The sequence below is a fragment of the Mustelus asterias genome, chromosome 9 (genome assembly GCF_964213995.1).
Source record: "Mustelus asterias chromosome 9, sMusAst1.hap1.1, whole genome shotgun sequence".
Taxonomy (NCBI): Eukaryota; Metazoa; Chordata; class Chondrichthyes; order Carcharhiniformes; family Triakidae; genus Mustelus; species Mustelus asterias.
Genome location: NC_135809.1, coordinates 85,783,474 through 85,808,312, shown reverse-complemented (window position 1 = coordinate 85,808,312; position 24,839 = coordinate 85,783,474). Strand labels below are relative to the sequence as shown.

The 24,839-nt window shown below is 40.4% G+C and overlaps 1 protein-coding gene across 4 annotated transcripts in view; it reads right to left on the bottom strand.

Annotated features, from left to right (window-relative positions):
- Positions 1-24,839, bottom strand: part of slc25a22a (solute carrier family 25 member 22a) — a 111,442-nt gene that overhangs the window by 24,652 nt on the left and 61,951 nt on the right. For 2 of the 4 annotated variants that reach the window (XM_078220463.1, XM_078220464.1), the window contains exons 4-5: positions 18,230-18,285; positions 7,820-7,910 (exon numbers count right to left, since the gene is read on the bottom strand). The exons of 1 other annotated variant lie outside the window; for it this stretch is intronic. In XM_078220463.1, the coding sequence (XP_078076589.1) occupies positions 7,820-7,910; positions 18,230-18,285 (147 nt within the window). Of the gene's footprint in view, positions 1-7,819; positions 7,911-11,896; positions 11,940-18,229; positions 18,286-24,839 lie in introns of those variants that run through there. One more of the 4 variants, XM_078220466.1, reaches the window with a different exon arrangement.

Here is a 24,839-nt window from a genome sequence, read left to right as displayed (position 1 = left end):
TATTACAAGATTGTTATTTTATGGAATTCTATCATTACAAAAAGAGAGTGAATCTTGACTATATGACAATGGAAAACGGACGGTGATTTGGCAGCACGTTTTATTTCTTTCCTGATTGTATTTCAGCCAATCTCAAACCCCATAGTCCTTCTTCTATCAATTGCTTGTATTAACTACGTTTTTCTCAATAAATGCTAGCATTTTCGCACCTTTCGCCAACATGCACATATTCAGACTTAATAGTTACACAGCCAACATTAAGGACATTTAAATGGTCATTGGATAAACATATGGATGATATTGGAATAGTGTAGGTTAGATGGGCTTTAGATTGGTTTCACTGGTCGGCGCAACATCGAGGGTCGAAGGGCCTGTACTGCGCTGTAACGTTCTATGTTCTATAATTTGCTTAAGATCAAATTATTCAATGCTTTACATTGTCAAGTTACAGTAGCAATCTATTTTTAACTCAGATTGACTTTGCAGACTCTGAAGATTTGTATTTAGAATCATAAAGGTCCAGAATCCCCCATGGCTGAATGCACCTGACAACAACACTATTAAAACATTGGCAATAATATTTTGGGTGATGGCATTACTCCAGTTTGGGTTTAAATCACAGGTGGAATCTGACATCTGCCTGAGTTACTGATTGGAGGGTGCAGGGCTGGTGTGAATATCAACTCCTATTCATCATTCAGTGATTTCCCACTGGAACTTGCGCAAAGGAAATTGGAGTTGGCTGCGTTGCACGCTAAAGCTAGATAGCTTACCAAAATATTAAGACTAGTCACTGGTGAGGTGTAGGAGAATAGGTCATTCATCTCTTTGCATCTACTTCATTATTCAGTTAAATCATGGCTGATTTTAACAGCTCCATTTTCCCGTCTCTGATCCATATCCATGAACAACAACAATTCAATCTCAGTTCTGAAAACTTCAACACATTTTGGGGGGGAAAGAGTGGGGAGGGGGGGAGCTGGAAAATAAAGTTTCAGATCTTCACCAGCTGTGTGTGAAATGGCACTTTCTGATTCACTTAATTGCAGGGGTCTAACATAAAGATTGTACCCCTTTATTCCTGATTCCCTCCACAAGAGGAAATAATTCCTTTGCATCTATCCTATTACATCCTTTCATCATTTTAAATACCTTGGGTAGAGCATCTCTCAACCAGCTAAACTCAAGCTAAAATGATTTAACCTGTCTCATCTATTCTACATTCCCTCCAAAGGCAATATAACTTTGCTGAAATGTGTTGCCCAAAACTGAACATGGTATTCAAGATAGGATCTGACCAACTGAAGCATCACTTCCTCTCCTTTACATTACAGCTCCCATGAAAAAGGCCAAACTTCCATTTGCAATTTTGATGACATTTTGCATACAACCTGTACCCAAGTGTCAGTGCCTACAGAGCAGTAAGGGTGAAAAACTCATTATTAAAGTGAGAAAACCAATTTTGGAGTAGTCGGCTGTGTAAGTGACCTCAACCTCACTTTTAAATCCTTAGTTTATACCACAGGCAATGTAACAGATCCCATACAAATGGAGAAAAGTAAATATATTGGTATTTGATACCTAATAGCAACTATTTGGTGGGGAGGAATCAGAGGAACTGCTTGCAATAATTCTCAATAAAGTCAATCAAAATATACATATTTAATCAAAATTATCCCCAGATCTGTAAATGAACAGAAAACGCAGTGGGAAAAAAACCTTGGCCTTGAGGCCATGGCCCATAAATATTAATTTATACTTAATTCACTTGGATGAAGTTTCGTTATTTTGAGGCATTGTAATAACTGTACATTGATGTATGCATAATATTCATGAAATCCTTAGTGTTTTATACATAAATGGATATTATGATCGACTGGCAAGCTCTAATTAAGAGGTCGAAAGGGCCCATCCAGCATTTCCTCTCTCTTTCAAACAGTTCCATTTATTGGGGAAAGCAGGTTCAGGGAAATATGAGGTTTACCATGTAAACAAGCCCGGATTTGTGCCTAAAACAAATTATTTAAGTAATTTCAAAATAAAATCTGAGCAAGTCCTTGCTGTCACTATTTAATCTGGTCATGTCATGTTTGGTAAAGTCATTACTCAAGTTTGGATCAGTCATGCGGAAGGGCAAATGTGACTCTTTCTTGCAATGCGTTAAATTTGTGATGTCAAACAATGTCCTCTGGGACCTTTTCATTGCACTTTAATCCTGAAAGCCAGCGTGACTTTAGCCACAATAAATGGACAGCACCAGGGCTGTGCTCCCAAGGTTATATTTTCTAAAATTAATATATGAAAACTAACAAACAGAAATGATCAATATATGTAAAGGAGGACCCATTTCCCTTCTGTTAAGTATTGGGCACATTTCCTGAGAATTTTGTTCAAAGGCTTTGCTCAAAAATTCATCTTCAGAAAATTAATTAATTCAGATTTGTTTTCTGTACAACACTCCATGGCTGCAACTGGAATGGAAAGGATAAGATGACATTCAGATTTTTTTCCAGTTATGCAATAACAATCTAGTACTGAAGGTTAACAATAAGCAAATAACACAGGTAAACCACAGGCCATTCCAGCAAGTCACATTGGAAGCTTAACCAACAGGATTTATTTTTAAGTGTTAGATTTGAGAGAGAGAGAGAGAGAGAGGGAGACTGCTTCTTTGTGTTATTCTGCATCTCCCATCCCCCAGTCACCAGCTTCTCATATATCAGAAACAACCATCATCCATACAATGTGATTACGCGCAAGAGCATCTGCTAGCTTCTCCATAGGGATCTGAGTCAGCCAGAGTTGCAAATAACTTTGATCGTCTGCAAGGTTAAAACAAGTTAATACCAAACAAAGCTAGATCCAGAAAAAGAATTGGGATTTTTAAAAAAAAAATCAAAGCTAAAATAATTCAGCTTTTCATGATCCTTCAAATACTGCCCACGTTATCTGGATCAGTAAAATTGTGTAGTCCATAACAACAGACCACATCAAGGTTTTTAAGAATTTGGGAAAGACAGTATCCTCTACGCCTTATTTTAACATTGCTGCAATGGGCTTAAATGCCATTTTACCTGAACCAAGAGATGCCATCACTAGAAATTAAAATTTGTAAACTGAGTTATAATCATGTGGGGTCACTCAGAGAAGTCACATCTCTTGATATATTAAAAAGTCTCCAAAATGAACGACGTAGAAATCTACACCCATTGTCAGGCTCAAAATTGAGTGCATAATCTTTCCCTCATATGACACTTTCCAATTACTTAAGGTTAGGGAGAGAGTGTAAACTAGCACAGCCCAGGTCTTCAGCTTTTCCCCAAGTGTACTGCTGCAATCTAACTAACTATTACCTGTGAGTAATGGTGGCACAGTGGTTAGCACTGCTGCCTCATGACACCAGGGGGTGTGGGTTCAATTCGCGGCTTGGGGCACTGCTTGAGCGGAGTCTGGACATTTTCCCTATGTCTGCGTGGGTTTCCTCCGGGTGCTCTGGTTTCCTCCCATAGTCCAGGAGACATGCCAGTTAGGTGCATTGGCTGTGCTAAATTCTCCCTCAGTATACCCCGAACAGGTGCCGGAGTGTGGCGACTAGGGGATTTTCAAAGTAACTTAATTGCAGTGTTAATACAAGCCTACTCGTGACACTAATAAATAAATAAGCTTAAACTTAGTATTGTCATTTGTAGGTTTCCTAACATTTCTTTAGCTAAGACTATCTGATTCAGGCTTAGGCCTGCAAGGTCAACTTAAAGTGAATGGAAAGGATCCCACCCTCCAGAGACAGGTTCATCTTTCCAGCAGTGTGGCTCACTGATCATCAACAGTGCCTTGGGATGGTGTAGGACAGCATAGCTCCAGTACTAGATTACTGAGTCTACCATAGAGATTTGACTAGGTCCCTATCCTTGAAGCTGCTTTCGATGCTAAAGAAAACTCATTAACCTCCAGCTTCAAGGCAGACAGTCATAAGCTGGTTACTCGGCCACTAACAAGTGGAGGTTTTGAGTCCTTGTGAAGTCGGCGACAGGTACCAGGTATCAAGTTCTGTAGTGACTTGCACAGCTCACCATTAAAATGCACGAGTGCATCACCATGATCATCCTGGTTTCAAGCATGGACATGTCCTATACTTCAATGTATGGTGACTCTACCAGCAGCTATTTGATTCTCAACCCAAAAGCTGATGCTTCTAGGGTGCTGAGTGGCAATTCAGCACAACTCCCGTATTGCACTTATTTCACCTTCATGACAGGAATCTACCTCAATGCCGGCTTATGTGAATCTAGCACATGGACAGGTGTTAATCCTTCTGTTGCATGTCCAGAAATTCAGTAGCTGTTTGGCCATGTCTTTTATGCCATATGAATTGCAACTTTGCTAGCATTTAAGACAGAACAATCCTTCGACTCTTTGAAGCCCAGTACTAGAAAACTGCACCCAGGCTGCAGCTGGCATCCACTCATTGAGGTCCTCATGGAAAAGTAGAGCAGGTTAAGTTGATGAAAATACATAAAGGCACACAAGGAGTGGGATTTTCTGCTCCCCCCACAACGTGTTTTGCAGCGGGGGAGGCAGCCCACCATTGTCCAGCAGTGGGATCTTTGGTCCCACTGCTATCAACAGGGCATCTGTGGCAGGAACTCGCCAGGAGAGGGAGACCAGATGATCCCGCTAGCACGAATGGCTGGAAAATCTCATCCAAGGCCTCTGCATGCTGGGAAATTAATTTGGCACTCTCACTCCTGCTGTCAACCGGTAAGGTTTCAGGAACAGTTGCACATCCACACACAATCCACACTGCGCTCATTGGCACAAGTACAAATTTTACAATAAGATGGTGGGTGCATGCATTTTGTTCCCAGGCTAATTTAACACTACAGAAAGGCCAGTTTAACATTGCACCTTAAACCACTAAATGACTCTTCCCCATTGATTTATAGGAACAAGTTGAAAAGGCCTTATGCAAGGAATTCATACACAGTCAGCTAGTTTGGTTGGTGGACAATGGGACGCTTAATCCCAGGGCCATGGTTTTGAGCCCTATATTGGGTGATTATTTTGTCTCAAACATTTCATTCAAAATACATTTATATTGATTTTTACTAATGATGAAACTCTGCAGTTACAAGAATATAGGTTTGGTTTGCAAGACTGTCTCTCACCCAAACTAATTAGTTGCAGGCATCTTCTACTCACGACTTGAGAAACAGCATTGCTTTCCCTTCCGAAAAAGCAGATATGCATTCTAATACTGTTTTTTTCACCATTGGCTTTTTTTCCCTTTGCAAAACTTCTCACTGAACCCATGAACTTCATATTACCACTTTTTTCTCTTGCTGTTTCTTTTTTTAAAACTCATCCAAACTTCACGATGAGATAGGCTGGAGTTTGTATCTTTGAGATTGGAGGCAGCTGAGGGAAGATTTAATTGAAGCACATAAAATATTGACGGGGTCTTGGCAGAGTGGAAATGGAAGGACCTATTTCTAAAAGCAGAGGAATCACCAGACAGCATAGATTAAAAGTGATAGGCTGAAAGATTAAAGGGGAATTGAGAGAAAATTATTTTAACCAGAGAGTGGGGTTAGAAGCAGAAAGCTTCTAAAAATGCAGCGTACGGTTATCCATTAAAAGTACCATAATTTACTAAGCTACCGCCAAGGGCTGAAAAATGAATCTCAGTCAGCAACATCTGATGGGCTGAATTGCCACCTCTCTCCAATTTTTTTCTATAAATCTATAATCAATCTCCTCACTTCATCCAGTGTGACCATCAGATGGACTATTCATAATTATTAAATAAGACATTCAAATAATTCTGCCATTGACATACGAGATGAGGATGCAGAATTGTGATTATTTGAACATTGGTTCTTAGAAGTTTCGCAAGTCTGACTTTTGTTGTGGCTACCTTGGATTTGAAATTGACCTTAGAGTTATGGCAGTACCACACTTAACAAACATGCCAGATCCTACACGTGTAAACTGCTAACTAAAGCATCAAACTCTTCCTACACGATTTTGCTTTCTCCTCATCGGTGTTCAGCTACTTACTATTCGTAACTGTTCATAATATTTCACTGTAACTCATTAGCACTCTGAGATATGATATGGTGCTGTGCAAGAATGCAAGTCTTTTTACGATGATTTTCTCATCATTTTCAGCATCTACAAGAAAGATGGTGGACAGCTGGTCACGAGGAGGTATGCAAAGGCTGTTATTGAGGTAATCCTTCCTCTCTGTGTGGGGAGTGTTTGCCTTCCAATGATTAGGTGAAATTGGAAACGCGTGAGGTTTTATATGCGCTAATCTATATCTCTGCTTTATTGTATTCAAGCTCAAAACCCTAGTGCACTGCGCCACCCTGATGTTCCTGTACTCGGTACAATTTCAGAATAACACCTCATCATATTATCATACGTATGTGTGAAAGATTGAGATTGAGATGCAGTTGTCATGGGAAAAACTACAGGTTTGAATCAATTATAGCACATCTTGATGGGACTTTGTTTTTAAATGACTGCTTTAAAAACTCATTTTAACTGAAATGCTGCCGAACATGGTGGCTGAACATCATGTGCATTTTTTGAGTTGCCAAGTTAATTGCTGTAAATTGGAAAAAAAGCTTCTTTAATATGGTGAATATTTGGTAGCAAATTTTTCACGAACATTGCATGGAACATCTAATTAGTCTTGTGATGTACTAAATTTTTGGGGAGCAGTTCAGTTATTTAAATGATTTTTTTTCTGGGTTCTTGTTGCCGTAGGGACTGTCAGAGGTAAATCTACAGTTATAACTCAAAAAGATTGGTCTCAAAAGATACAAGATGAAATGTTTCCGGCATTAATGCGAGACTGGGTTACTCTTCAAAGAAGGAAAAGCAGGATGTGTTCTTGTGTGCTAGCTGAGCAGCTAATCCCCGATTCGGGAGCCTCACACATCTGGCACGTTTGACCCGGCGTGATTCCCGCAAGGGCATTTCATTCAGTTTTAAACTCACTGAATCCCACCCTAGTAGCGCTGCCATTGCCAACAGGAAACACACCGATTTTCCCACTGGCAGCAGTACTTAGATTCCATTTGGGACAATCACGGCCATATTAATAGAATGCGCAGTTATTAAAGAAACAACATTCAAAGTTCTTGCACCAAAGTTCCGATTTCTAGCAATTCACTGGATAGATTTCCTCAATTTTGGCTCGGCAAGGGAACTTGGAACTGTCTAAAATCTAATGATGACAAATTTTGAGGTGAAACAAATTATTGAAAACATTTACATTCATTGTTTTTGCCATTTCAAGAACCTGGCTGTTAAAATGGTTGCTCTCAGGGTGGCTGCAATTTCTTTCCCATTAACTGATTTTGTGGTAAAAGGAAACACTTACAGGTCACAAACTTGCTTTATAAAATGCATAATTCAGCGACCGAAAACAAAACTGCCCTTAAAAGCATCTTCCACTTTGAACAGTCACGGACTCTGACACTGAGCATGTGCAGAAGTGTTCCCCCTCTAGTGCTGCAGCACAAATAAACACGTGGCCCAGATACTTTGGACACAGCTTCCAGGTGCAATTTCATAACGTGGAGCATTTAGGTGCAGTCTGAGCTAGCTTGAGATAACTCTATAATCTCCAATATTTTTAGTGGCAGACTTGGGATTGCATTTAGTGACGAAGTTAAAGTATAATTTCTGAAGCAGTCAGTCAGAAGCATCAGATTTTGGCAGGGTTTAACTATATTTCAGGTGAGAAATCTCATTTTCTCCCCAGTACATTCCCTTCTGTCTTTATTTGTTCAAATAAATTTCCACTCACCCATCTTTGGAGAGCATTTGGCGGAAGAAATCATTTGCAGCAAGTTTGATGGCCTTTTCAGGCGTAACTAGGGTAAGGTTGACAGCAGCTCCTACAGTGATGTAGACAGGAGAGAAAAGAACAAAGAAGCATTTCCAGTGATGAAAAGTATTTTTTTTCTCTCCAAAACTTCAACTTACAATAGTTCAAACCTACAAGGCAAAAACAACAGCAACATGTAAGCCAATATAAAGCAAAATTGCAAACTAACACAGTTATTTACACTTAGGTGACTACACAGTCACAGCTTTCAAATGTTGCATGAAAGCACTAATTGAAGGTAGCAGACTGCAGAGGATAGAAATAGCACAAGGATAATGTACAGTTAGTAAGGGAAAGCTCTGAAAGAGGCTGCAATTCTTAAGTGAGGAGTTTAGTGTTAAAATATTTCATGGAGGGACATGCAGCCAACTATGCACTATGACTTATTACTTTTACATGACAGTGCGCACTTTCAGCTTCCTTCTTTTCAAAGACAGATTGCACGACATTAGCCAGCAAACATATACGCAGGAGCACCCAATCTGATGGGATTTCACTGCTATATGAACACATTATTAGAGCAGTTTTAGAATCAAGTAAAAAATATGTACCTATAATTGTTAATAGTTTTAGGTGTTTTCTAGATGCAAAAAAATATACGATGAAGGAGAAACGATAGCTCAGCTCCAGGCCAGACACAGCATTTGAGAGCCAGGGCTGCCACCATTTAAACTCTGCATGCATGTCTCATTGTCAACTCTTCGCTAGACACAGACATGGAAACAGAAATGATAGAGGAAGGGAAAACAATATTGTTCTTTGATTTCCCACCCTTCCTGGGTTACCGAATTCTGCGAAGTCCAAAAGCGAACACAAGGAACAGCTGTAGGGGTTGCTTACATGTACGGGGCAAATTATTTGAACTATTGAATGGTCTCAATATTTAATATATTTTTCAGGTTTGTGCTTGACCCAAGTAAAACTAGGTACAACGCTTAATTTCTGAATTTGGTTGCCGCTCTTTTTGTTGGTGCTGCTGAACTTCATTACGAGGTTCCGATAGCTTTGTAGTCAAGGAACAATTTGAACAGGGCTGGTCCCATTATTTGATGACAAACTCAACATTACCAGGTACACAGACAGATGGAACAAGCTGGGGCTGTTCTCTTTAGGAAAAAAGAAAGTTGGGAGGAGATTTAATAGAGGTCATGAGGGGTCTGGACAGAGTAGGTGGAAAAAAAACTGGTCCCACTGGCAGAAGAGCTGAGATGATGTGGAGATGCCGGCGTTCGACTGGGGTAAACACAGTAAGAAGTTTAACAACACCAGGTTAAAGTCCAACAGGTTTATTTGGTAGCAAAAGCCACACAAGAACCAGAGAACCAGAGGACATTGATATACGACGACTGGCAAAAGAAACAGTAGCATCATGAGGAAATTCTTTTTGCACAATGAGTGGTTAGGATCTGGAAATGCTCTGCCAGAGACTGAGATGGAGTCAGGTTCAACCATGGCTTTCTAAAAGTGAATTGGTTAAATTATCTGAAGATAAAAAGAATTGCATAGCTCGAGGGAAAGGGCAGAGAAACAGTGCAATCTAATTTGCTCTTGCAGAGAGAATGGGCACGATGGGCTGAATGGCCTCCTTCAATGCAGTAACAATTCTATATTTATGAAAACCTTTCAATAAAGCTGGTGCAAAATAAAATTGAATATTTGCCGCTTGCTTGTATTATTTACAATATCCTACATGGCTGAACAGCCCCAGCAACTGTGTGGAGAAGTAAACTCACATCTGAATATTGCAATTTCAAGATGCTAAAGGCAGATGGTTTCTTTAAAAAATATATACAGGCCCAGATAAAGAGACAAGTGGCAATACTACACCCTCCATGTATCCTTAAATTACTTCCAGGTACTATCCAGTAGCTATAAAATTTGTGAAGTTGGCAGCCTACTGCTTGGAGGGAATCTCTGAGCATATTGTAAAGATAGAAAAACCTGAACAAATGGGAAACAAAATCAGTCACAATTTAGTGAAAAAAATAGTTAACTTCCTTTTGCTACGAGAGTCATAGGTTAGGAGCCTGAAAATTATTTACAGTGAAGGAGGTGTACTTGGAGGGATAGTCACATGCAAACACATGCTGATAGCTGGACATGGGAGAAACATGGTAAAGACATCGATACTCAATCTCTCCTGCACCCTCTTAGACAGGGATGCATTCTGGTGTAAAGAGGGTGAAATATTTCACAGTTCAATTCATCTTTCTTAATCAGATTTCAAACTGGGAAACTCTAAGCAGCTCCTGCTCTACTTCAGTTATACTTGTGCAAGTAGCAATGTTCTTAACTCAAAATGTAGATGTTGGAATTGGATGGGGGACTCCCCCTGGTCACAAAAGGCAGAAAATGTTATGGTAAATCTCCTGGGTTACGGAGTTCTTGGTCTCACAGATTAGTGGATGCAAAAAGGAAAATAAAAGATAGTCATCTCCATATGCCTCGGAGACAATAGGAAAAGCTGACGTGAACATCTCCCTCCTGTTCTCCTGATTGCAGACATACATGGGCTAAGGAGCAATCAGGTAGAATGGAATCTAGGGAGAGGAAAAGACTACTCTCATCATTAGTCAGTTGGTCATTAGTGGAATAAAGTAACCAAATCAAGCAAATGATGGCTGAAGTCAAGTGATTTGCTGGCACAATGCTGTTTTTTTTTCCAACAGCCTCCAGGTGATTGGTGGCAACTTCAATACTTTTAGCAGTAGCTCATTTCATTAACAACCAAAAAGTGATATGAAGATATCTTCCGATCATAAACGATGACTCCCAACAGATGGATTACCAAACTGCTCATGTTTTCTTTGTTCAGTTTACAGCTGAAAAACTGGCCAACTAAATCAGAATTATGCAATGGGACAAATAAAAACGGGCGCTTCATTGATGTGGAAAGATAGGACCCAAGTTCAATTTCACATGTTACCAAATTCATGAACGCAGCTGCAATCCAGCAAAAGGCTGTTTGCTTTCCTGTAGCGGGCATAAAAATTGAAAGGTTTTTGATGCATTGCTGGAGGTCTCTTAGCAACAAGTGCAACAAAGCAGCACCGGGAAGGCCTGAAAGCTAATTTTCAGACTGGCCACATGACAAGACTGGGGAGAAAGTGATTAAAAAGTGTGTGCATCACATTACATGAATCATCATGCAATGTCAGATGATCAGCTCCAATATATTACATCTGATCTCTGTTAAATGTTAAACCATCTGGCTTTCTTCATGACATTCTGATGTTTCGACCTTTAGCCATAATCTTTTTGGACTGCGGAAAATAAATTTGCAATGTAATTAGGCCAGAATCAAAACTAATGCTCTTCCAAAAGGCTGAATCATATCATGTGACCATTAGGAAACTAATTGCCCAGCTTCTGGATAATGGCTCGTATAAGAAAAATGTTTGCCTGCACTTCAACAACACAGGGATGTTAGTCAGTGAACTAATGAATGACATGTGACTTGAGATAGGAACTTGAAGCACTGTCATTTTCAAGTCATGTGCCATCCTGACATAGACATACATCACTGGCCCTTCAACATTACTGGGTCAATATCATGCTCTCCCTACCCAAAACCAGGGCAAGCTCACCACAAGGACGTTTTGAAGCGGATCAACAAGAAGGCGGCCCACCACCTGAGCAAGACAACTCGCAGCGTGCAATAAATGCAACCTTACCATTGAGGCCCACATTCGAAGAATGATTTTTTTTTTAAACAAAGTATTAAAATAACCAAGTCAATGTAATGGTCCACAATGATGAACGTCTTTTTAAAAAGAAAACAAATTAATTTTGTGTATAGGCTGAAAACATTTAAGACCATCAACTTGGAAAAATGTGAGTGAGTTCCATGCATAACACCAGTTAGTACGAAAATGCACCCTTCTCCAAAATTGTCCCTTCACCACTCCGTACAAAAAGCATTTTATTCAACATCCCCATTCTTCCCCCAAAAAAGGACATTGCAACAAGTTCTTTCATTTTATGCATTTGCCATACCATTAAAAGTGGCACTGGTCTTTTGAGTGCCCATATTTTCTCGTCCTCTGAAAGAAAACAAATAAGGTATTTTCACATCTACATTTTACGACTTCCTTTATAACAGCTCTGTATACATGTCCCACTCGCATATTCATATAAAAATCTCACAAGGACCTTCAAATAGCTCAACTACAAAAATAAAACAAATTTTAACCAAAAAAATTTCAAGCAATGACGAGCTGCAAAAATGATTTCAAACTGACATAGAAGTTCTGTCTACATGCAATACGCATAAGGACACCACTCAATGTAATACTGAATTGTGCAAACAGAGAAGGCTCTGGCTGGTCTGTGCCGAATTAGCTGAACTCAGCTGAGGTCAAGGGGAATAACAGAGGGAATACTACAATCAATGTCACTGTCTAGACTAGAGGCAAGTGGGGAGGAGGAAGCAGATGCTGGTGTGACTCCTAATAGAAACAAGTATACATTCAGTAGGCAAAGATAGGAATGGGCTGATGTATGAAGTGTTCCATGCCCCCACAGTCAAATGTATGGACTAGGAATCTTACATTAGGTGATAAAAGGTGCACTGATTTCTTGTAACTGAGTCAATGCCTTTTGGAGAGAGTACAAGTACATTTGTGTACATAAAGGCCCACATATTTATATTATATTGCATTAAATCATATCACAGTAAAGTCTGAAAGACGAACTGGTTAGGTGCATTGGCCATGCTAAATTCTCCCTCAGTGTACCCGAACAGGCACCAGAGTGTGGCGACTAAGGAATTTTCACAGTAAATTCATTGCGACTTTAATGTAAGCCTACTTGTTACTCTAATAAATAAACTTTTAAAAAACTTTAAAAAGCTGCCTCCAAGAACCTTGATTTTCTCTTTTATTTTCCTTGATATGGAGGCAAAAGCATATCATTTGATAGACAAACCCTTTAACTTCTGACCTCTCTCATTGCTGCAGCCTTTCTTGCTTTAAACTCACCCTACAATTGTGGTGGTCAGTACTTCACTGAACTTTCTATCCACTTCCTTCCATGCTCCAAATGCACCAGGCTATCAAAATCCAAGCCGAACATCACACAACTTCACCTTTTATTTCCATTTGGGCCTGTTCCTATACAATCCTTTTCACAATGTGCTTGTTGTATTGTTGTGACAATCACTGATATGGAATTGTAGTGGTAATGATAACAACCAGCAGAGGCTGAGAGTTCAAACTTTAACACTGCAAGCTGTGAATTTGAATTTAATCAATCTCTTAATTTGCAGGTGAGAACTGCAAAATGAATGCAATATGATGGTGTGATTGTGGTAAAATATAAAACCCAACTGCTTCACTGTTGTCTTCCAGGGGTAGGAACCTGCTAATCCGACATTAACATAGTTGTCTCTTCTGTCTAGGCACTTTCAGGGCAGCACAGTGACAAGCCTCAAAGCACCAGGGCTGGATTCAATTCCGGCCTCAGGTGACCGTGTGGAGTTTGCATGTTCTCATCGTGTCTGTGTGGGTTTCCTCTGGATGCTCCAGTTTCCTCCGACAGTCCAAAGATGTACAAGTTAGGTTGATTGGCCCTGATAAATTGCCACTTAGTGTCAGGAGGATTAACAAGGTAAATATGTCAGGTTATGTGGATAGGGCTGGGTTGTTGGTGCAGGCTCAATGGGCCAAATGGCTTTCTTCTGCATTGTAGGGATTCTATGATTATACGTTGTATTCTTCCACAGAGCAAACCAACAAACAAAAAAAGTCATTGGGTTCAACATTAGATGTAGCTACGTGAACAGACATCAGATAAACAAACGAAGGTGAACAAGGCCTCTCCAATACAAAATTAGCTTAATGTTCACCATTTTAAATAGGTAGTGAATTCCATCCAGACTAACAGCTGGGGCTGCTGAGTTGGAACAAAAACATTTCCATACAATCTACAAACTATACAATATTGCCGTGCAGTGGCCAGCTGTTTTTCAGAATGTTTGAGAGCTTCATTTTCCAAGGAAATTTAATACAAATGAGTTGTTAATTGTAAATGTGTTGAAATGTGTTCTTGTCCAGTTCTGCAATGTTCTCACTTATTGAGATGTGATGCTTTAAAGTTGCACTATTCTGTTTGCTCCAAAATCCACTGCAAGCTTTGAGGATTGCTTTCAGTGCTTCATTTTTACAGGATTTCCAAGTAACAAGAGCAACAAATGTGAAGACTAAAGATATCAGATGGCACAAATATTACTGATCACAAGTTATTTTGCTACTAATCTTTTCAAAAGGCCCTCAGAGAACTAGATATCAACGGTGGAGGATAACTGCCTCCACAGGTTTTGGTTCAGCAGGACGGTAGATGTGAATCTGAGCCATCTATTTCATCCATATCGCTTTGGTCACCTCCTCCTTGAAAAGAGTCACAGTTCTTTGGTAATACACCCATGTTTCATTCTTCAGTTTCCTACTACCCAATTCTCCCACCATCTTAGCAAGCTTTCTTTGTACCTACTGAAGCCCAGCTACATCCTTTCTATGATTGATTCCCAAGACTGCACAAAATACATTAAGTGAGACCTGATTAATGCTCAGTGGTAACTTCCTGATCTACACTCCATTTTTCTTTGTGGGCAACATGATAGGTTTGCCCAATAAAGCTAGATATTGTGTTGATGTTTTTAGGTGTCTTAATGATTCTCAGATTCACCTGGTCAGTATTCCTTTGTTTATTCTCTGCATCTCCAAATGCATGGTTTTAGATTTTTCTCCATTCAACTGCACCTGACTTTTAAAAAATTATTTTGTGGGAAATGGGCCTCACTGGCAACACCAGCATTTGTTCCCCATCTTGGCTTGCTAACCCATTTCAGAGGACAGTTCAGAGTCAACAACATTATTCTGGATCTGGGGTCACATGGAGGAAAGCACAGTGGTTAACACTGCTGCCTCACAGCACCAGGGACCTGGTTCGATTCTACCTCAGGTGACTGTGTGGAGTTTGCACATACTCCCCCTGTCACCATGGGTTTTTTTCCTGGTGCTCCAGTTTCCTCCCATAGTCCAAAAGTGATTCGTTTAGGTGGATTGGTCATGTTTAATTGCCCCTTGGTGTCCCAAGATGCGCAGGTTAGGTAGATTAGCTGTGGTAAATGCACGAGTTTACAGGGAAAGGGTGGGGGGTGGGCCTGGTAAGATGTACTTTGGAGAGTCGTTGCAGACCCGATGGGCTGAATGGCCTCCTTCTAGACTGTAGGGATTCTCTCTTGTACAAGTAGGCCAGCCCAGGCAAAGTTGGAAGATTTTCTTCTCTAAAAGGGCATTAGTGAAACAGATGGGTTTTTACATAATTGATAATAGTTTCATGGTTATCATACTGAAACTAGCATTCAATACCGGGTTTTTATTAACTGTTATTAATTTAGTAATTTAAATTCCCCCAGCTGCTGTGATAGGATTTGAACCTCCTTAGAGAATTAGCCTGGACCTCAGGATTACTAGTCCAGTGACATTACCACTACACTATCATCCCCCCAGACACTCCAAGTCTCCATCCTCCACTGGATTAAACACCTAGATCTTATGGATGGTACCAAAATAGGCAACGAAGCTACCAACATTCCCTTTCCAGGTCATTTACGAAAACATGTTGAACACTAAAACCCACAAATCTTCACTCACCATGTTCCTCTGCCCTTTAGACAGACCTCGGTTTCTAAACATACAATCACAATTCAGTCCATCTCAGCATGCTGACATAAATATCAAATGCGTTACTTTTTAGAATTTTCTGTGAGGCACAAATACTATTCCTGGCACAGGGGAACAGGTATGGTACGGTCTTGAAGGACTGCAGCCTCAGCTATGCCTACTTCAGCCATATATCTGATGCTAAGCATGTTCACAACTCGGCATGTTCGTGACACGAGAGGAAGCAGAGAGGCGCTTTGAGGCAGGGATCCACGAACGGTGTGCCAGTGGTCTGATCTTCCAGAACAGGGAAGTCACAACAAAAACTGAAACCAGGCAGCAGTGTGGACATTCAAAAGAAACCCTCCCATTGTGCTTGCCAGCATTTCACTAGCAAATTCCAATAGAGTTGGTTCAGATCATTCCAGTAAAGCCTTCCTCTCGCAGTACTGCCCACTTCTAGACATACCTTGCAGGGTATTTTACAGATCGACAATTGAGTTTTGTGGACAATCTTATTCAAAGAGTACCCAACCTTTCGTAAGTAGTCCTTGAGGGGCCCACACCCCCAAAATGTGCATTAGTGGAAGGAATTGAGCTGCAGTTACATCTAGCAATCTCCTGCTCCTCCTCTGCTACCACCTTATATGTTCACTAGTTGGGCTGGTACTTGGAACATAATGCAGTGGTTTGTTCCTGACTACTGGGACCAATAGCAGGCTGTTCACCAGGTCCACAAAAGCAATAACAGAATATATATTACAAGCAACCCATGAATGTAGTCATCATGTGACAATATGCTTGATGTCTTTTTACTTGTATGCACAGTGAGCGAGTGAATAAAGAAGGCATCATAAACACTAGCCCGAAATTGATGCGAGACTTCCAACGTCACCATTTCACATTTTCACTATGCAGCATGGTCCTCCCAAGGATTGAGAACTTGAAATTACAAGGGATTCTTCCAATATAAATCAGTTCAGTTTGTGTTATGCTCCATGTTGCTGTGTTAGCAGGGTAGTCGCTTTAGATAATGCAAATTTCAAGCATACATGTCATGATATACAAGCACCTATTGTAGAAACTAGGGTGTGTTTGAAGTACTTCAACATAGATTCTTCTTTGAATTCTTAAAAGAATGAATGCAGCAACAGTTTCAATTACTATTTGTGCATCTGTTTTTTATCCATTGATAAACATTCAAAAGTCTGGAATGTAATGCTTGAAGGAGACTACAGAGAAGACAGACAAGGTCATGAAATGTTTTAGGCACAGGAATTAAACCTTTTAATTTGTGGCACTAGGGGGATTAGCAGGTCATCCAGGTTGGTAAGGAAAGGGGTGATGAGAGAGTCGAACTTGATGCAAAGTAGGATATGGGCAGCAGAGTTGTGGAGTTGAAATTTATGGAGGGTAGAAGTCAGGGAGGTTAGCAACAGCAGCACCCTTCACAATGAGTGAGCATTTCAGCAGTAAATGGACTGAGGTAGGAACGGCGAAAGGTGATGTAACAGAGTTGAAAGCAAGCATTATTTGAGTTCAAGATTGTGGGATCAGAAACCCAGCTTGGGATTTAACAACAAGAGGTCAGAGGCTGGGAATTCTGTGGAGAATAGCTCACTCCCTGACCCCATAAAGCCTGTACACCTCTGCAAGGTACAAGTGAGGAGTGTGATGGAATACACGTGGAGTATATTCCTGGATGAATACAGCTCCAACAACACAAAAACCTTGACCGAATCCAGGTTGAATCAATCCACTTGATTGGCACCACATCCACCTCCTTAGATTGTTAGAAGTTTAATTTTGTCTGCACCCATGGCTTTTACATGGCTCTTGAGGACTGTTCATAGTGGATACTGTTAAGAGTGGCTATGGAGCATACATAGCGGGGGCATGAGGAGTATGAGGGGGCATGGGCAAGTGAGGGATGATGCTTAGGGGACACATGAACACTTTTAGGAGCTGGGCTGCTCCCCCCTCAGGAACTGAGGTAGGCCCTCTAACCAACCCACTTCCACATCCACACTCCTCCTGTGAGCACTGCGGCTCAGGAACTATATCTGGATGCCACCTTTTGCTTGGGAAAACAAAAATCTTGGACAAAATCAGTCACGAGTTGGGTGTGCCTTCCAAAAGCTGCAAAAAGGGCTTGACTCACGTTTCCTGAGCCAGAGAGGAAAATCTGAGCCAATGTTTCAGCTTGATGACCTTCTGTCAGTACTTGGGAAATTACATTGGATAACACTCCTGTGAAGCACATTCGGGCATTTTATTACTTTAGAGATACTATATTAAAATAAGTTGGTTTCAAGATACCAGGGAAGTTGCATGTGATTCCTGGAGAATTGTGCAGCTTGCCAATGTTCAGTGTCAAGGATCGTGCATGAATAACGGACACAGATGAAGCACCAAAAAGGTGCCTAGGCACTTGTGGCATAGGAGCTGATCAGGAGTCAAATTTTGCTCCATTCCCCATCGACAGCTTGAGTGAGGCTGTAGGATTTTCTAAGCAACCACAATGCCATAGCGTATGACCTCAAAGTACAACGTAATCCCTTACTAATTTGGCTAAACACTGAGGGATAGGGAGTTAAAATGTTTCACTAGATATGAATTGCACTGCAAACTAATAACGGAACAACATGAAATTTAAAACACCTACCTCGATACATCCCAAAATAGCCATCTGATCGGATTGTCTTAATAAGGCAGTCAGACCTGAAATTAAAAAGAGAATTACAACTCTCTCTTCAGCAAGTTTCGATTTGGGAAAATAAAAAAAAACACATTTTAAGCAATATCTACAGCACCTTCTACAGTTACTCACATAATCAACAACAGGAAAAGATAGACATGGGAAGATTTCCTCAAATTGTTATTTTGTGATGAAATTGAAAACATGTTCTTCATTCTCACATTAACAATTTCACAACAGGTCATGCACAGATAAAAGCTAGTTACAATGCAAAGCTTAATTGCCAATAAATTTAAATAATTGGACAAGGAGAGCTCGAAGTATGTGATTTACTTCAAATACCAAGACTGGTTAAGTAGTCAATAGGTCATTATGACTTCCACATCTTCCAATTATTTTTAAGTTATTTTCCCTTATTTGTCACACACACTGTGGCTGATTGACTGCAATCAATCTTTTTCTTTGTGACCATAGGAATTGCTCTATTTCCCTTCCCCTGAACCCCGCCAGGATGTATCCCCTCAGTTCACCAACAAGTCATTTTCTGGGACGGCCTATTGACCTATCTCGTCTTCAGCTTTTCCAATTAAAAAAATGCTGGGTAGTGTTTCTTCTGATTTACTTCAGCTTCTCAGGAACAATTTTCAAATTTGGGATAGACAACTCTGCTGCACATGCACAGCCAAAATTATAAACTCATAGCCTACCATTCTATGGCACCATTATTTTCAGGTCAGCCAGGACTTGTGTGTTTTTTTAAAACACTGCAGCTCGGTCCTGTTCACTGTTGGTGACTGCTGGCAAGTTGAACAGCTTCCTATTGGGATTATATATTTTCTATAATATTTTGGTACTACAGCTAGCAATCAAGCGCTAGTAAAGCCAATTAACATTTCCTCTCTCAGGGGCTCAAACAGTGAGGCTTCTTTCTACTTGGATGATCTTTACTCAGTTCATTTGCCATTTAGGATTGTGTTACAGGTACATAGTGTGAAGGGTCTCCTTGACTCTTTTCCTTTCCTTTCTCCCAGTTTATGCTGGTGTTCCTAATCCCTTCTCCAATCTCTGCTGCTGTTCTTCAAGGTGGCGCATCCTTGTTTCTCCCTACCATTCACCCCAGCACACTTATACCCCAACTTATTCCTCAGTGTCCTTCCCACAACGTATCTGTTGCTGCTTCTCTCAAAGATCAAACCCATGTGCATACTGAGGCAGGCAATTCCCAACTTATGAGATCAAGATTTCTCCAGTTCACAATTTGTGATCAACTGACAATGTTTATTACCAATCAGTCAATGGTTTTCATTCAGCATCTCTTCCTGTCATCATTAACCTTTCCTTCAGGGGAACATGCATAGTTTGATCCATGGGCCAAGCAGCACAAGCACAAGGTAGGAGGAGGCCGGAGCTGTGTAGCTGATAGCAGAGTTGATAAAATTGATCACATGGGGTCACCTCAATGAAACGCAGAAAGCTTTCAACGTACAGACTTTTATTAGTAACTGCACAGGTGGACATTGGCTCTAAAACACTAATTGTGCATGTAATGCAGTCATCATTGTATCTGCACAGCACAACTGTACTGACTTAGATCTTGCAGCAGGTGTACAGGCTTGGATCTTGGAGCTGGCTACCTACACAGAGGAACAATACAGAACGATGGGGAGATCAAAAACTGGGATAAAAGAGAATGCAAATTTGAAACTAAACATCTACTAGAAAAGAAAATTAATATAAATGCAGGCAAAGCAGATAATGCAACTCAAACATCAGTGTTGGATCTAGTGCCAATACGAGTTCAGCAACCATCTCCTGTTTCTCCTTATCACAGTATGTCACAAATAACATCCATATTGAAAAGATCCTTTAACTTTAAATTGAGGAACAAAACCTTTGGAACTTGCACATGTTTCCACTCTCTCAAAGTTCAGGAACCGAATGCAATATTTATCTACGTCAAGCAGAATCAATGTGACTGACACAGTTACTGCCAGCAATAACCTGGTAGCTTACAACTTGGAAAAGTTTCATAGGTTAAGTACTGAAAAAACGACACCTGCTCTTGCTGAAGAGAACCATCAGTGTCTGTGTCTTGGTGTTTTCTCGCTTTCTGCCTTATGATGTTTCCCCTTTACTGCAGCTATTCTGTTTGCCTCAACTATACATTGTGGCAACTGGTTTCACATCACTATTATTCTTTGGGTAAATGTTTTTTCCCCCAAATTCTCCACTGGATTTATTGTGGATTTTTTTTTTATTCCCTAGTTTGAATCCCCACCACAAGAAGAAATATCTTCTCCAAATTTATCCTATCAAACCTCAAGATTTCAATCTGGTAACCACTCAGCCCTCTCTTTTCAATAGAAACGAGTTGCAGCTTGATTAGGCTTTCCTGTAAAAAAAACTTGCACTTTTAAAGCACATTTCACAACCTCAGGACCTCCCAAAGCGCTTTTACAGCCAATAAAATTTTTCCTAAATGCAGTCACTGCTGTAATGTATATCTTCACAGGTCTGGTATCATCCTTGTGAAATTTTATCACACCCTCTCCTATTCTTCATATACTATGAAGACCAAAACTGTGCACATTACTACTCATGGTCTAACTGAGGTTGCATATAAATGCAACATAACTTCACAGCATTTTAATACGGTTTGTAACAAAAGTCACATTTACCTCAATGCTGAGAGCAGAGGTTGAGAAGTTCAACTTCAGGCAAACCTCAGACTTTCCGCACATTCACAAATCAGAAGCAGGCTGCACATGCACAGTTAGGTAGTTCATGTTCTTTGGGCAAAAGAGGCCCAACACACTGGCGCAGAAATGGAAAGCAGCACAAAAATCTGAATCACGTGACTGGGAGAAGAGCACCATTGCCAGCAAGCGTCACAAGCAGGGGACAAGAAGAGTTCCTAAAAGTAGACACCCAGACAGGGGACAGGGACAGAAACGGTCCCAGTTCAGTTAAAAAGAGAGGGGCAGAGAAAGAATCACCAAAAAAGAAAAGGTCTGCAGGTAACAGAGTAAGTGCACAGGGCTCAGGAGAAGCCCTGGTAAGAGATCCAAGAAGGCAGTAGAAGGTTGGTGATTCCATGTTGCAGGGTAAAGGTACCCCTTTTGGAGTAATAATGTTCTGTTTGGTGTCGGTGAAGAGCTAAACTTGTGCTTATGAGTTGGTGATCGAGTGCATACTTGGAAATCCAAGGGAACGGAATCTCGAGAGACAAGACCTGTGAGGAGGGTTATCACTCCTAACTTGACGGCATCAAGTTAGGAGTGATTTTTGTAGAGAATTTCCAGATTAAATCTTCAAAAGTGATGACTGAAAATCTTGATGAGAAAGCGAAGAATTTTTGTGAGATTGGTTGACTCTCAGTGTTTACTGTCGTCTGGGTGTGTTGTTGAGTAATCTTTGGACTCTGTCTTGGTGGTATCTGTCATTTATGGGATTGAGTGGTGTGTTCGAGCAGAACTTACTTGTTGATTAACATATATCAGCCAGGCATGATAGTATATAAATATTGTAAATTGTTTCATCTTTCTGACCTTGTATAGTAAAATTTATTTCTGTTTGTGCAAGATCTGAATCTCAAAATGTTATTGGTCCGTAACTGAATCTTTTCAAAAAACCTGGAGACTAGTCCTTCTGGAAATAAGCTTGAGCATTTTGTTTTGTTTTTATGGCCTTGTTAGCTTGCAAATTTACTTTTAATAATTTGTGTACCTGCACTTCAGATCTTTTTGCTCCTGTCTAGTCATTGGTTCATTTCCAAATCCAGGAACATGCAAACAGTTATCACAACAACTGGATAAAGTGCAGGAGGAGAGCCACAAACCAAATTTAACATGGGTTCAATTCAATTTAAATCAAGGTAACTGACACAGAATTTAATGTCAACTATTTAGATTCTAACTCTGGCTCCAGGATAGGATTAGAGCAGATTGGACAAAGGATTATGGCTCGCATTCTAACGCTTTCTTTGATGATGATTAAAATCCAAGAAAAATGTGTTAAAAAAAACCTCAATTTATAACACACAAGACTTTTGGTTTCTAGTTTACATGACAGAAACTTCCAGATAACTAAAGGCCAGACAGATGGTAATTCTTGGACAGTATGCCTTGAGCGGCATTAAGATAATCCCCAACCAGGCCACAAAACAAATTTAATCTTTTCCCCTTCATATTCTATTTGTCAGAATCTACACACAGGCTACGTGGAAGGAAATTATTCGCAGATTACAGAACAAGTAATTAACTGCTCCTGTATAATGTTTTACCTCATTAGAGCATCATGATTTAAAAAAGAATGTTGACCACGGCAGCTAAATTTGCAAGGATTTTTTTTAAGCAGAGTTGAAAAAGAAGGAACATGGTGGTTGAGGGTGGTGCGAGAGATGTGAAGGGCTTGAGTACAAAAATCTCCGCCTTTCTTTTAAAAAGGAAACATTGGTGGCAATTTGCACCTTTGCTGCTGGGTTGTAAACTAGTGAGGTAAATTGTCCGCCAGTTGTAGAACCTGCCCAATCTTTGTTTCAATGGAAATGACAATAAACAGAAATCAAATTGTTTGCATTTGATAGCAAGGAAAATAATTTGAGGTAAAATTGCTCATCCTTTTATTTGCCATCCAATGATTGGGGTAATTTCACCACTGGAATTGAAGCTAATTGAAGCATTGAAGAATATCTAGACAACATGATCGGAAAGATCATTCTTGACCAACCTCCCTGAATTTCAAGGAAGTGACATTCCAAGTTGATCGATAAATCCTCAAATAGATATTATGCAATCAAAGTACCAAAAGGCAGTTGATAAAAGTTCCACATAACATATACGCATTTAGATTCTGGCAAAACTTGGGTTTGGAAAATAAATTGGATGCAAAGCATAGGTAAGAACATGTAATGAGGGGTAATGCCAGGGTTGAGGGGGCTGAAATTAGGGGCAGTATGAAATAGGGTGTTCCAATATTGAGGCAACTGCTGTCTATAGTCTATAAAACTTATATTAATAACTTAGTTTGAAATTCAATACTAATTGGTCAAATTGGCAGATGATACCAAACTCCAAAGGGCAGTTGATTGAAAGAAGCCAGTCAGAAATTCCAGATTGAACAAAAATGTGACGGGTCAAACAATGGAAGAGGAAATGGGCAAGCGATTGACTCTGTGAATGGCATTTAAATAGCTACGGTGGGATTGAGACACATGGGGGTCTGAATAGGATGAGTGATCAACATGCCCAACCAGTGCAAACCAGCAAGGCCATGCCAAAACAATAGCATACAAATCTGAGAAAGCTGTGACAAACTGTACTGCGTTTTGGTCAGACAACACCATATGTGTGATTAGCAGTTGTAGATGTTGCTGAGAACTATAAAATTCAGCCTGATTTCAGGGATCTGAATTAGGAGAAAAGACTGGCAAGGGAGCGGAGTTGGAGACCAATCATCTCAGCTCCAGGCACTGCACCAAAAGTTCTTCGGGGTAATGTCCTCAGCCCAACCACTTGCTGCTTCAGCAAGAGCATTCCAACCATCAGTGAGGAGCTAGTACATCTACTGATGATTTTACAGCATTCAATTCTATCCATAGTTCCTCAAATAATGAAGCTGTACAGAAAGGACTGCAAGTATTCATGTTTGGCTAATAATTAGTAAGTAACATTCATGCCACATAAATACCAGATAATGACCATCTTCAACAAGAGAGTATCTAATAGCCTCGCCTACCCTTGACATTACCATTGTCAAATCCACAATAGTCAGTATTCTGGGGTCACCACTGACCAGAAATTGAACTGGACAAGTCATGTAAATACTGTGTTTAAAAAAGCAGATCAGAGGCTGGGAAATCTGCTGTAGATGATTCTCCTAACTCCCCAAGGCATGTCCGCTACATCTACAAGACACAAGTAAGCACGGTGATGCAATACTCACCACTTGCCTGGAGAACACTCCAGAAGCTCAACACCATTCAAGACAAAGCAGTCTGCCTGATTGGTGCCCCATCAATCATCACAAACATTCTCCCTCCACTAATAGTACATCCTGCTGCCAGAGTGTGCGATCTACAAAATTAATTGCAGCAACTTGCCAAGACTTTCTTGGCAACACATCTCAAACCCAAGAGGTGTGTGTTGTTATGGCAACTTGCATTTTTACATGCATGATGTAGCAATGGATAATGACAGTAGAGGCTCCAATTGCTTTCCATCACATGGCTGACCAGGAATCTCTCCCACTCTTACCATCTGCCATTAAGATTTACAAGCTGAGACTCAACCTGTTTGGCCACATTATGAACGCACTTCCCTGGACCATCAACTCCTGGACTGGGACTTGAACCCAGAGCTTCCGGCTTAGAGGCAGGGACGCTACCCAGTGTGCTAGATCACGAGTACTATCAATGCCAATGAAGTATATACACAGATATTCCAACTGCATTCCTGCAGAAGCTCGATATCCCAAAATCTTTGGGAGGTAAAATAAATAGAAGCAATGTAATATTATTTGCTCCTCATGTTCCAATCTTTGCAACAAAGCTCCTACACAGGATTGTAATCCTGAAGAC